The sequence below is a fragment of the Symphalangus syndactylus genome, chromosome 7, assembly GCF_028878055.3.
Source record: "Symphalangus syndactylus isolate Jambi chromosome 7, NHGRI_mSymSyn1-v2.1_pri, whole genome shotgun sequence".
NCBI lineage: Eukaryota > Metazoa > Chordata > Mammalia > Primates > Hylobatidae > Symphalangus > Symphalangus syndactylus.
The window spans coordinates 45,572,769-45,587,808 of NC_072429.2; the positions used below are offsets into that span (position 1 = coordinate 45,572,769).

At 42.4% G+C, this 15,040-nt stretch overlaps 1 protein-coding gene across 9 annotated transcripts in view; it reads right to left on the reverse strand.

The window, feature by feature from the left end:
- The window catches only part of LOC129486249 (protocadherin gamma-C4), a 187,994-nt gene that overhangs the window by 132,042 nt on the left and 40,912 nt on the right, over window positions 1-15,040 (reverse strand). The window contains exon 1 of one of the 9 annotated variants that reach the window (XM_055285885.2): window positions 9,446-12,019. The exons of 7 other annotated variants lie outside the window; for them this stretch is intronic. In XM_055285885.2, the coding sequence (XP_055141860.1) occupies window positions 9,446-11,860 (2,415 nt within the window). In that variant the 5' untranslated portion in view covers window positions 11,861-12,019. Of the gene's footprint in view, window positions 1-5,752; window positions 9,072-9,445; window positions 12,020-15,040 lie in introns of those variants that run through there. One more of the 9 variants, XM_055285879.2, reaches the window with a different exon arrangement.

Genomic DNA, 15,040 nt, shown 5'->3' on the forward strand with positions numbered 1-15,040 from the left:
ACACAATACACTGATTTCATAGAAAATTGTTTCATCTTTCAAAATTTCCCTGTTAGATTTCTTTGCTCTAGATATCCCTGATAATTAAAAATCCATTTTAAGACACTGAATTAATGCAACAGAGTTCATGGACGGGTGTTTGATAATCTTAGATAATTTTTAAAAAACTGCTTTGCCTTGCAACTTTCAAGTGACTCTTTTGGGCACTGACTCACACGTTATTGCACATGGGAAACTCAGTCATTGAAGGCAAAAAGGTAAATTTTATTTAAATACATATGAGAGATTTTACGTAGAAAATATTTACATCAGTGTATATAAATTTTAATTAATTCAGTATTAATTGAACACATATGTTCTAGATACCATGATGCAAGATTCAGAAAGTCAAAATTGTTGTAAAATATATAGACCTATTTTAATAAATTTTTGATTGTATAGAACCTTAGAGACGGTCTAACACCTTCATTTTAACCGTTTAAAAAATGAGAGGGGAGGCCAGGTGCGGTTGCTCACGCCTGTAATCCCACACTTTGTGAGGCCGAGGCGGGCGGATCACCTGAGGTCGGGAGTTTGAGACCAGCCTGACCAACATGGAGAAACTCCGTCTCTACTAAAAATACAAAACTATCCGGGCGTGGTGGCGCACGCCTGTAATCCCAGCTACTCAGGAGGCTGAGGCAGGAAAATCGCTTGAAGCTGGGAGGCGGAGGTTGTGGTGAGCCGAGATCACACCATTGCACTCCAGCCTGGGCAACAAGAGCAAAACTCTGCCAAAAAAATAGAAGAAAGAAAGAAAGAGGGAATTGCCTTGCCTTGTTCCTGATTATTGATTATATAGTAGTAGAACAATGTCGGAATCCAAATATTCTCACTCCCAGTCTTGTGAGAAAAAAAAGAAAGAAATCATTGTTTTTCTTGGCTGCAACAATCAGCTATAGAAGCAACCCATTTTCTACAGAAGGCAGAAATCTGCAGAGATCCTACTGGGCTGTGAATTCATAAGAAACTGGATAATGGATTGGCTGATTCTTTTCATTATGCAATTCAATTCAAGTCTTCATCCTAGCATGCAATTCAAATCTTCATCCTACTCTATTCTAGCGTAATTGAGAAAACAGGGATCTCTAGACAGCATTTGAGCAAAATGCAGGACTGTCCTGACAGGATCCTTAGAGTACTCGTCTCTCCACTGACGTTGATAGAGTAAAACTAAATTATTGATGGATCTGAGGCTACCCTCTGCTAGCAGAAAGAAAAGAAAGCTTCTTTCACATAGTTACAGAATAAAAGAGAATGACCTGCTCTGGAATAAAGACCTGGCAAGAAACAGTCTTGGTTTGTAAATTCTCCTAGGTCCTGGAGAGTAGTTGGTGGAACCAGGAGGAGAATCCAGAACTAACACTAAGAAAGCTTAACTTGGTTTTGTGAGAGGCTCCTAAGTAACCTATTTCTGCTTTCTGGTGGCATTGCTCCAGAATACAGGGAACACTTTGAAGGAGATTCTGTTTTGATCTATCAAATAATCCATAGTTATCTTTGTATTCACAAAGTAGATAAATTTTGTTTAAAGGAACTAATAGAGGTATTATAGATGAATTCTGTAAACTGGAGTTAAATTCTATTTGTTTAAAAGTACTCTTGAACTTCTTGTTGAGGCAAGCAAAGTGTATGATTATTAAACAACATAGTACTTGTAGACATTTTCAAACAAACTTTCATGTTTGGAGGTTATAGCTCTCAATGTCTTGATCCATTTCTACCTGATGCCTCAAAATTCATAGTTACATTTCACATGTTTCTTATTCTACTGTTTTAAAAAAGTCTCAATTAACTTATTGTGTCTTGGTACCTTCTTTGGAGAAAAAGAAATAAGATCTAGTTAAATTAAATTATAGACTACTCTGAACACAAAGCATACATACCCTACGGAGTAAATGGCTTCATTATCTCTAGCATTCACATTTTCTAAGTTATCGAACATCGTAAAATTAAATATTAAAGATCTTTACTAGACCACCAAGATATGTTTAATAAAATCTAACATAAGCTCATTATATCGAATTGAAATCATTTCATAGTTTAAAGAGTGTATATTATTGTTGACTAAAATATTGGGAAGAATCCTGACCATTTGTTTGGTTGCATTAAAAAGAATTCTATGTAAAGTCTTTGGCTTCCTGGGCATCGAATTGATTATCTTCTCTCTTTTCTTTTTGGGACTTTTTTTTTTTTCTAAAAAACAAACAACAAAACAGTTCTTTGAAGTTCCATTTAGATTTTCATTCTCAAGCAAAGATATAGGTATTTTCCAATGTTTCTCCTCTGAGATTTTACTCCTTCCCCTTTGACAATTGCCACCTCAATAGAAGCCTGATGAGAAATGAATGCCTTTCAGACCGGGCTCAGTGGCTCATGCCTGTAATCCCAGCGCTTTGGGAGGCTGAGGCGGGTGGATCACTTAAGGTCAGGAGTTTGAGACCAGCCTGGCCATCATGGTAAAACTCCATCTATACTAAAAGTACGAAAATTAGCTAGGCATGGTGGCACGTGCCTGTAATCCCAGCTACTTGGGAGGCTGAGGCAGGAGAATTGCTTGAACCCAGGAGGAGGAAGTTGCAGTGAGCAGAGATCACACCACTGCATTCCAGCCTGGGAGACAGAGCAAGACTCTGTCAAAAAAAAAAAAAAAAAAGGCTTTCACAGACCATAAAATAAGAATAAGACAATAAGTTGGTAGTTTTTTTTTCCTGATGCTTCAAAATTCTCTACTGAACTCTCAAAACCTCAGACAGCCTATCTTATTATTAATGATCTGTATTGCAGGTGGATTAAAGAATCTCATTTAGTCAGAACTTAGCAAATTCCATGATTGCCAGGATGTTTGACAGCCGGTCAGTCCACAGGAATGAATGACTTTTGTGAGAGTAGAAGTTGGTAGTTTTTCCATCAGTGAAATATTTTATTTGTTTAAATGAAATGGTCACAGTTAATAAGAGAATAAAATAAACCAGCCTGATCTCCATGAAAAGTAGTTAGTGAGCTTCCCCTATAACAACAAATGCTCAAGATGTAGTTTAACATCCCAAATTGGTGGTATAGTAAAATAACATTCACACTTTCAGAGTTTATGAAATAATCATATGTATAACAGCCCATCTAACTCACAAGACTAATATCCAAGATTCAAGTTGTTTAAAATTGTTATTTTATCAAATTATATCACAAAGATACAAGAAAATGAGCTTTGAAGATGTGTATGATTAGATCTCTTGTTTAGGTGTACACCTTTAGAAACTTGAAATAAATAAATCTACAACAATTCCTTAAATGTAAATATCACAATATTGGTTCAGAAAAACACATATTACTCTTAGGCACCTTGTTTAAAAACACATCAACTCAATGTTATCTTTATGAAGACTGACAAAGTCAGGTTACAAAGGAGGTTCTCATTTATTTTCAAGGTATCTTCTCAATTACTTTTTTCTTACATAACAAATTCAGATGCACAAGTGGCCAATCCATTCTATAATACCACCAGATTGTAGAATCTTCCAACTCATGACTGGAAAAAAATCTTGACTATAATGTAGTTCAACAAGTCATCAAATTATAGAATCCCCTGTACTCCATTAATTCCAGGGCCATCAACTTACTTTTGAAGACTGTCGATAACAGAATCTCCTATCTCCTTAGTGATCCGTTTTCTATTCGAACATCATCGACAGTCAAAAACTCTGCTGTTTTCTGTTCATGAAACAATGATTTTGTTTGCACATTTCAGTCACAATAAATAAGACTAATCAGTCTTCTAAATGATAATCCCTTTTTTCTAGAAATATTTCAATAAAGAGTTCCTATATGATGAAAGCCTTATTGTCTGGGTTAAAATGCTAAAATATTTAAATTTTTATTTGAACCTCATTAGCATTTGCTCTCCCATTCACCAGTCAGTCATCTATTTTTAGAGATATGTCCCGTAAGCAGACACTACCGAGCATGTTTTAAAATTCATGTTCACTCTTTATTAATTATTATTATTATTTTTTTGAGACAGTGTCTCACTCTGTCACCCAGACTGGAGTGCAGTGGCGCGATCTTGGCTCACTGCAACCTCCGCCTCCCGGGTTCAAGCGATTCTCCTGCCTCAGCCTCCTGAGTAGCTGCGATTACAGGCCCATGCCACCCCACCTGGCTAATTTTTGTATTTTTAGTAAAGACGGGGTTTCACCATGTTGGTCCGGCTGGTCTCCAACTCCTGACTTCGTGAGCCACCCGCCTTGGCCTCCCAAAGTGTTGGGATTACAGGCGTGAGCCACCGCACCTGGCCATTTTCACTCTTAAATACTATCAGGCACACAGTATGCAAAAGACATTGTAGTAGGCACACAGCATTGGTGCTTAGTTATTGTTAACAACCCAATAATTATAATAATGGTGATGTCAACAAATACTTGTTCACTATGCTGCTTTAGAGTTTGAAAAAAAGTTATAAAATTATTTTCTTAGAATTTGAGTCAGATAGATAAGGAAAGTCGTGTTTTAAAAAATAATATAAGTAGAGCTTATTTGGGCCAAGCTTTAGGATTGCAACCCAGGAACATAGATTCAAGTTGCCCTGGATACACACTCTATGAGGAGCAGTTACAAGTGGATTTTTACTCCAGACTGGGCAACAGAGGGAGATCCCATCTCTGATAAAGGAAGTCTTTTAAATCTTAATTTTAATTGGAAGATAATGGCGATTTTAACTGGCCCAAGTAAATGACAGATAGTTACAGGAATGTTATTCAGGTCTTTTAACACCAAAGATCAGGTGTTCCCTGCTGCAGTTACCAATGATTCTTATCTTTTTAAAAATAATTTTTGATTCCTAAGTAGTAAAGGTGAAATATCTCTTGTATGAACCTCCATCATTTATAATTATTAAGTAACACTTAGAAAAAACAAAATCTTTTTTTTTTTTTTTGAGAGAGAGAAAGAGTCTCATTCTGTCTCCCAGGCTAGGGTGCAGTGACACAATTATATCTCACTGCAGCCTCAAACCCCTGGACTTAAGCAATCCTCCTATCAGAGCTTCTCGAGTAGCTGGGACTACAGGCGTACGCCACACATCTGGCTAATTTTTTTTCTTTTTGGTAGAGACAGAGTCGTGCTCTGTCACCCAGGCTGGTCTCAAACTCCTGGCCTTAAGGGATCCTCCTGCCTCAGCCTCCTGAAGAGGTGGGATTACAGGCGTGAGCCACCATGCTAGCTAAAGACAAGATCTTGATCTTTAACACTGACCTAAATTAAGGTTTTTTTTTCCACATTAGAAAAAGAAAGAAACTTACAAATGTCACAGAGTAGGAAAAAACCTAAGAAACGAGATGCACTCAATCCAAGACACAAATAGTTTGCCAAGAAGAGAAAGGTAAAGAAAAACTAGGACATGCATTATTTTCCCCCACAAAATTGAGACTTCAGAACATTTTTTTGATATAAAAGAAAAACATTAGAATTACGTGATTCTCTGCAAAGGACTAAGAAAACTAAGTACTAATCAAAGATAATCTTTAATTTTCCTGTCAACCAATAAAAACAGTACCCTCACCTGAACAAGGGAGTCTTACACTTTACAAAATCACGAATCTTCCTATACCAAAAGAGGTTCGCTTCTATAACAGCCGATCTGGCTAATGAGCCTGTCTAAATAGTTGGGTTGCGAGAAGACCAGATTACTCTTCCGCTTAGGCGGAAAGAAACTCACCTGAAGTTGCGTGGGGTCTCCTTTCCTTTCAAGTAAATTCTGAGTTATCAGAAGAGGCTCGCTTTTCTCATAGCTCTCCTGGTTGATAAGCGTGTCGGCATAGTTGGGCTGGGGGAAAATCAGATGACTCCTACGCGAGTCTGCAGTGAGTGAGACCTCGTGAGAATAGGTCTGCAGGAAAGCCCGAACCCCGTCCACGCCCACAAAGTGAGAGCCGGGCATGCTCGCAAAGCCACCTTCTGAAGCCTGCAGCAGGCGTGACTTGTGCCAGCGCCGCAGCCTGAGCGCCAGCAGTACGAGAACGAAGGCTAGGAAGACGCAGGAGACCGCGGCCACCGCCACCACCAGGTACAACGTGAGGTCATAGTTGTAAGTACTGTCGGAGGGCTCAAGGCTGCCCAGGTCGGCCAAGACTTCAGGGATGCTGTCGGCCACAGCCACGGTGAGTGTGACAGTGGCTGACAGAGGAGGCTGACCGTGGTCCTGGACGGCCACCACGAGGCTCTGCTTGAGCGCGTCTCTGTCCAGCAGGGCCCGAGCCGTGCGCACCTCGCCCGTGTGCAGCCCCACCGCGAAGAGCCCCGGGTCGCTGGCCTTGAGCAGGCGGTAGGACAGCCAGGCGTTCTGGCCCGAGTCTCTGTCCACCGCCACCACCTTGGTCACCAGGTAGCCGGGCTCTGCGGAGCGGGGCGCCAGCTCCACGCCAGTGGAACCGTCTGTGGGGAGGGCGGGGTACAGGATCTCGGGCGCATTGTCATTCTGGTCCAGCACAAACAGGCTCAGTGACACGTTGCTGCTAAGAGGCGGGTCCCCGCTGTCGCTGGCTGTCACCCACAGCTGTAGGTCTCTCAACTGCTCATAGTCGAAGGAGCGCAGGGCGTACAGAATCCCAGTGTCGGAGTTGATGGACACGTAGGAGGACAGGTGCGCCCCCTGGAGGGTGTCTTCTGCCAGCGAGTAGGAGATTTGGGCGTTCTGGTCCACGTCAGGGTCCAGTGCATTCACAGAGAAGATGGAGGCACCCCTGGGGTTGTTTTCAAGGACATAGACTGAGTAGGATGAATGGGGGAAGGTGGGCGGGTTGTCGTTGGTGTCTGCCACATTTAGAGAGATGATTGTTTCTGTAGACAGAGGTGGTATTCCTTTGTCCGTGGCTGTCACAGTGATGTTGTACGAGGATACCTCTTCCCGGTCTAGAGCTGCATTTGTCACTAATCGATAATAGTTGCCAACCGATTTTTCCAATTCAAATGGGAGACTTCTCGGGATGGAACAGGTTACCAGGCCATTCAGGCCAGAGTCTCTATCGAACACTTGAAAAAGAGCGATTACTGTTCCTGGAGGTGCACTTTCAGCAATTGTTCTGCTTCCAGATGTAACAACCACTTCTGGTACATTGTCATTGACATCCAAGATAGTTATGAAGACTTTCGCTCTGTCACGAAGACCTGGCCGATCCCGGGCTTCAACACCCAGCTCATAAAAACTCGATTCCTCATAGTCTAGATTTGCAGAAGTTGAAATTTCTCCAGTCAGAACATTCAAACAGAAAATTTGTGAGATCTTTTCTGTAATCTTCACAAAGGAATAAGTTACTTCCCCGTGGACTCCTTCATCCTGGTCAGTGGCATTTACTGCCAACACTGGTGTGCCTACTGGCAGGTTTTCAGGAACACTTACACGGTAGACAGGCTGAGTAAACACTGGAGCGTTGTCATTTGCATCTAGAACTGTTACCAGAATTTGGGCGACGCCTGAGCGGACAGGGTCGCCGCCATCCATGGCAGTAAGGACCAGGTGGTAAACGGCTTCTCTTTCCCGGTCCAGTGTGCCCTCCAGCACCAGCTCCGGGTACTTGGGTCCATGGGCTTCGCTTTGCACGTCCACTGAGAAGTGACTATTACCACTGAGCTTAAAACCCTGAAGGGAGTTCATTCCCACATCAGAGTCATAGACCTCCATTAGTGGAAAACGAGAGGATGGAGCTGCGTTTTCGAGAATTTTCACTTCCAATTCTTCCTTTAAGAATCGGGGTGTATTGTCATTAATGTCCACTATTTCCACTTCCACGGGATAAAGATTCAGTTTGTCCTCGACAAGGATGTTAAAACTCACCAGACACCGCGGGCTCTGAGCACAGAGCTCCTCGCGGTCTATCCTACCCGCGGTGACCAAGCTGCCGCTTCGCGGGTTCAGAGAGAAAAGCTGCATCCTACCTCTGGAGACGATGCGGACTCCGCGCTCCGCCAGCTCCCGGGGTTCCAGTCCCAGGTCCTTGACGATGTTGCCTACGATGGAGCCTTTCTCCAGCTCCTCGGGAATAGAGTAGCGGATCTGCGCTGCCGCGGCCCCCCACAGCGTCCCCAGGAGCGTGAGGAGCACGACCTGCTCGCTGCGCTGCAGATGCCTCTGCAGAGGCGCCATTACTGGCTTATTAGGGACTTCTCTGGGATTAAGAAGAGGGAGAACAGGTCTGCATCACTTTTTGCTCTTCTCAGAAATAGCGGTGAAGGTCCTTCAACAAGCAGAGACCGGATGCGAAGTGTTTCAGGTCAGAATTTCTGCACAGCTTTCCTGCTTTCCCGTCTGATTTGCTTTGTGGTTGGAGGATGTAACTTGAGTTTCCGTTGATTTTCTGGCCCAGGTTAGTGAACAGCGACGCTTAGAGTCCTAACTTAATACTGCATCGTTTTGTGAAACTATCACACAGAGGATTTTATGTCTGCTAAATCTGCAGAGATGAGACCCGTAATATTTCCCTCCCCAAGATAATGAAGCATTTAGAAGAGTGCAAGAGATTATTTTGAATAATTTTAAATGTTCTCTGAAGTTTACCATTCATTTTTATGAAACTATCTTAGGACCTTGGGGAACAGAAATAATATTACAATCTTCTGTAAATTTTGAATTATCATCACATTTCACCATCATTTACGCTAGTCCCATTTTCAGTAAGGGTACCAACAACCACAAACACTTTTTTTGAGACAAAGTCTCGCTCTGTCTCCCAGGCTAGAGTGCAGGGGCACAATTATAGCTCATTGCAGCCGCAACCTCCTGGGATCAAGGGATCTTTCCACCTTAGCCTCCCAAGTAGCTGGGACTACAGGTATATGCTACACAAACACATTTTGAACCAATTCATTACAGTGCCCATTACAAGAGTTGCCATTTTAGATGACATTATTTCTTTTGATTAGCATAGAAATTAAAAACTGCCCTGACATAGGCAACATCTGTGTATACTTTTAAAAACATGCAAAGGGAAGTAAAAATATTATATATAGGTTACATTAAAAATGTGTTAAGATATACATTATGTTTCATATATTTTAGGATTGACTGCATTAAAACTAAGTAAACCACTTAATTGTGCAGATTTGTGTCTAATTCTGGATAGATATGTCTGAAAATGACAATGTGAGATAATACTGTATTAAAAATGTTTCAGATTATAGTGTATTAGGATTAACGAAAGTTTCAAGACTATCAAAAGGAGGCTTTCTATGAAAGAACAACTGCAACACAGATATTCTACAGGAAATTCTACAATTTCCTAGACACCCTACTCTACACCAGAAAATCAATAAAATAATGTAATCAGGGAATATTTAATCTGTATTCTTTTTATCTCTAAAAGAATGAATTGAAACCCAATTATATTTATGGAAGGAAAGGTTTGAAGAAACTCACCTTTCGCAAATTGTCTGAATTAGAAGGCATTTCTGGATTGTCATTACTTTCAAACCAAGACGCTTCATCACATAGAAGATCTTGTGGTGCAGCATTTTCAGCCTTTATATTGAGAAATTTAAACTCGGTGTTTGAGGAATGTGAGGCAGCACACAGATTGTAGGAATAAGGCAAAGTCCTTTCGCTGTAGGTGGGGAGAACTCCAGGTACAGTCTTGGAGCAGAGACCAGGCTGAAAGTAGCCCTCAGTGGCGGGTCTGGAGGAGCGTCGCAGGCGCAGGGAGATTGCCAGAATCACCGCGAGGAGGAAGAGCACTGAGATCAAGGCCAACCCCACTACTAGGTGAAACTGTAGCTCCGCCTGAGGGTCAGAGGGAGTGGGGCGGTCGCTAAGGTCAGGTTGTATCTCTTGCAAGCTATCTGCGAAGATTAGGTGCAGCGTGACGGTGGCTGAAAGAGGCGGTTGTCCTCCATCACGCACAGTGACCAGCAGGCGCTGGCGGGCGGCCTCCCTGTCGCCCAAGGTACGCGCCGTGCGCACCTCACCCGTGCGCAGCCCCAGGCTGAAGAGCCCGGGCTCGCTGGCCTGCAGAATGTGGTAGGACAGCCAGGCGTTGTATCCCGAGTCTGCGTCCACCGCCACAACCTTGGTCACCAGGTAGCCAGGCTCTGCAGCGCGTGGCACCATATCGAAGAGCGCGGAGCCGTCGGGCCCCAGAGCTGGGTACAGCACCCGCGGTGCATTGTCGTTGCGGTCGTCCACCAACACGCGCAGGCTCACATTGGCGCTAAGAGTAGGCGAGCCCTGGTCGCGGGCCTGCAGAATGAGCTCGAAGGCGCGCAGCTGCTCGTGGTCGAGGGCTCGCTGCGCGAACACCACCCCGCTCTGCGCGTTCACGGACACGTAGGACGACAGCTCCCGCGGCTCCAGGTCACTGGCCACGATGTAGTAGGAAACAAGTCCATTAAGTCCCAAGTCGGGATCCGAGGCGCTGACATGCGCAATGGAGGCTCCAGGCGGATTGTTCTCAGCCACATGCACGGTGTAGGAGGCCTGGTGGAAAACGGGAACGTTGTCGTTGACGTCAAGGATGTGCAGAGTGATGGTCTTGCTGGAGGAGAGCGGTGGATTGCCTTTGTCGGTAGCTGTGATCGTCACATTGTATTCTGGGATCTGCTCCCGGTCCAGGGCTCCATCTGTCACCAACCTGTATGTGTTTTTGGTATCTTGAACGATTTTAAAGGGGAACTTTCCTTTTAGTTGGCATCGGATTTCTCCATTAAATCCAGAATCTAGATCATGCGTTTTGATCAGGGCAATAGCAGTCCCCAGCTCAGCATCTTCTTGTATATGTTGGGATTCAGAAGCCAGGGTTATCTCCGGGGCATTGTCATTTTCATCTGAAATATCTATCTGTACTTTACAATAGGCAGTGTGATGTCCACCATCCTTTGCTTCCACCCCAATTGTGTAGCTATCTCTCTCTTCAAAGTCCAGTTCTCCAATAGTGGTGAGTTCCCCCGTTTTACTGTCCAGCTTGAACAGTTGTCTCACTTCCTTACCAATATTGATAAAGGCATAGATGATTTCGGCATTGATGCCCTCATCCGTGTCAATGGCCATCACTTTTAATACCGAGGAGCCAGCGGGCAGGTTCTCTGCAACATTGACCCTATACATGTCCTGAGTAAATACTGGGGGGTTATCATTTGCATCTGCGACAATTACCCTGATCTGGGTGGTACAGCTTCTGGAGGGCTCGCCCCCATCCACAGCTGTGAGGACCAGGTGGTGATGTGGCTGCTCTTCCCTGTCCAGGGGTGCTTTCAGTACTAGCTCTGGGTACCTACTGCCATCCAGGTTCTCCTTCTGAATCAAAGAGAAGTGCGGATCAGGGCTGAGGTAGTACTGCTGCAGCGAATTGACACCTACATCAGGATCTTGCGCAGATTCCAGGGCAAATGTGGCTCCAGTGAGCGCCAGTTCGCTGATTTCCAGCTCAGTGATATTTTGGCTAAAGGTGGGTGGGTTGTCGTTAATATCCTGGATCAGCACAGTTACATGAAAAAAGTTTAAAGGCTTTTCAGCAACCATTTCAAATTCCAGAACACACGTCGACTTCTTGCCACAAATCTCCTCTCGGTCTATACGGTCGCTCACAAGTAAGTTCCCATTTTCGGGGCTCACGGTAAAGAATTTCTTCTCTGCAATAACCCGCAGGTTCCGAGTAGGTAAATCCCCCACGCCAAACCCCAGGTCCTTGGCGACGTTCCCTACCAGAGAGCCCCTGTCCAGCTCCTCGGGAATAGCGTAGCGGATCGGTTCGGAAAGCGCCTGGCCTAACAAAGAGAGCAGGAAGAGAAATAGCATTCGCCTCTGCCCTGCTGGGCCCCTCCATCCGGAGCTATTTCCCATCCCGCTCTCTGCGCCTTTGCCTTTCTAAATCCGAGGAGAGGAGATCTTTAAATAATCCCAAGAGTTCTCTGAGCAGGACCAAGTATTTGCTTTGTCTTGGTGCTTGGGTTCTCTAATGGGTGTCTCCGCTGCAGGAAGCCGGATAGAGAGTGCACTTTTCTTCCGAGTTGGCTGCGGCGGGAGGAGCCAATATTTTGCACAGCACTAGCCAATAGCGGCACCCGGCGCCTCTGCTGCAGAACTGCAGTAGTGTGACTAAATCAGCTCCAAATAAGGAGCCAGTTAGGAGAAAAATCGGCAATGTACTGATAGTGATACTTTCTTCCCATTTTAAAAGGACTTTTAAAAAACATTAAATATATTTACTATATCTTTAGTCTGCTATTTCTTTCAATTTGAGCTTTATCCATCCAAATCTAGTACCTTTTACTTGTCAAAGGGCAAAGATAATCTTGCTCAATCCCGTCATGTTTTTAGTTTCCATTTTCATAAAATGGTCATAATAATATCTTTTCTGCTTACTCTAGTAGAAATGAAGGCCAAATAAAATAATACATAGAAAATCATACACCTGAAAGCTATTTTTGGTGATAGCAGAAGACGTAGTATAAAGAGGCTTGAAATATCAGCTTCACGTGTATTCTTACTGCATTCTATTTCCTTTTCTTCTAACTTCTAAAAGTTATAATCTCACAGCTTTTAGTTTTATTCTATGTTTCACTTCTCTTTTATCTTTATTATCTCCCCCCAAAAGAAGTTACAGGTAATGAGGAAATGATTGACCTTACAAAATAGAAGTATAGTAAGAAGCAAGAGGGTCTCTTTTCCTTTGTTTCCAAGTGTCTATTTTTAATTAAATAAGTATGATTGAAAACTTTTTTTTCGATAGAGGTGGGGTCTCACTATGTTACCCAGGCTGGGCTTGAACACCTGGCTTTAAGCAATCCTCCCACTTCAGCGTCCCAAAGTGCTGGGATTATAGTCATGAACCACCCTGGCCCAAATGAAAAACTTTTACAAAGGATGTTTTTTCATACTACATCACAATTGTCCTGAAATGTACTGTTTCTTCTCAAATAGCCTAACAATGATGCATTATTAGGATTGGGTAGTGAATTGTAAGTCCTTATAATTATATTATTTGATTATATAAGTAATCTTCCTGACCACTTTTCCTTGGTCTCCAGTTTACCATCTGATCATCCCAACTTTTTGTTATTTACACTTTTCCCTGGTCAATAACATGCCATTTTCCATGCTTCTGACAGGTGTCTTACAGTTTCAATTCCATTTTCAAACCAGAAAATCTTCCTAAAGAAATTATCTTTAGCCTACATAATGTATTGTTACTCTAAAACTAGGCAAGTGTGCAGCAATAAGCAATGAGTTCCACACTGAATTCACCTAATAGTGGAAAAGCATTATAGCATCTTAAACTACTCACGGTATCCAGAATTCTAGACAGCCACTCACTGTCACCTTTATACAAACATCAAAAATATAACTGACTCAAGACTTTACTCCAAAACATTCCAAAGCAAGTGCCTTCCAACACAATGACAAGTGTTCATTGTATGAACACTTCAATTAGTATGAAAAATTATTCTTCAGAACACATATAAAACTAAAGATTCAGATATTTAAAAGTATATGGTATATATAGTACATACATTCAGAATGTATGGATCAAGCATTTTTTAAAGTCTCTTAGTAGTTTATAGAGGGTTTAAAGATATTTTTCCATTGCCCAAAAAATTTAACTCAGAGGAAATGTACCCAAATTTATAACCTTTACTTTTTTCCCAAACACCCTACTCTAAGAAGCATGTAACATTTTATTTAAAAAAAAATGGAACAGCAAGTTTTCACATAGGAGTGAATGATGTCGACACCTATTGTATAGATTCTCTTGTTACTCTTTGGATGCATTCACTATTCGCTGAGTTTGTACATTTTACATTTTGGTCAGAATGTCCATGTGTGTATGTATGTGTGTTTGTGTGTGTGTATGTGTGTATATGTATGTGTGTGTGTATGTATATAGATATAGATATATTTGAAAGCTTTTTAACAATGTTTAAAAAATAAAAATCAAGTGGTCTTAGGTTCTTTAATGTGTCAATTAACCTTTCATGTGGTTGAGTAATGTAGCTTACTATCCCATTTGTAATATTTTATTACCTTTTCTCCTTATTTAGTCATTATTTGAAGCTGATGCTCAAGGTGTTAAAAGTACAAAATTTGAAGGATTAAGAATATTTAAAAGGAAGCATCTGAAAATCATCTTCAGCAAATCAGATGCAGAAGGAAAATCTAGTAGTTCTTTCATTACATAACACATCCTCCTGGAATTTGAGGCACATAGACCAGTATTTCCTTAAGACAAATCTATTAATTTAAGATAAGCACATACCTTAGATACGAAATTTAAAAGTTTGAACCATCCTTAAGTTGAATTCTTTTTTTTCAAATACAACCTTAGACTCAAGTAATAAAGAAGAATTGCACCTACACTTAAAGAAACGCTAACATTTCAGTAGGTATTGATTCTAATAAGTAAAGGGTTTACCTATAACAGAAGATGCCAGGTGTGTGACATATTTACATTTATTGAATGCAGCAGTATGTAACTCTTTGGAGGCTTTACATCACAGAATGAAGCCCAACTTTAAGGTTCCTTTACACTGATTTCTTCTCTCAACAAGCCCACATATCTGATAACTACATGGCTTAACACAAACTTTCCAGACTTTAGGATGCTACATGTTACCATCAATACAAATTTAATCTACTTTTCTGATACTTATTTATTTATTTTGAGACGGAGTCTCGCTCTGTCTCCCAGGCTGGAGTGCAGTGGCGCGATCTCGGCTCACTGCAAGCTCCGCCTCCCGGGTTCAGGCCGTTCTGCTGCCTCAGCCTGCCGAGTAGCTGGGACTACAGGCGCCTGCCACCACGCCCGGCTAATTTTTTGTATATTTAGTAGAGACGGGGTTTCACCGTGTTGGCCAGGATGGTCTCGATCTCCTGACCTCGTGATCCGCCCGCCTCGGCCTCCCAAAATGCTGAGATTACAGGCGTGAGCCACTGCGCCCGGCCTCTTTTCTGATATTTATGACCCAGAAGTTCTCTGTACCTTTCCATTGATTTATGTAAATACTGTAAATTATTTCCTTAAAC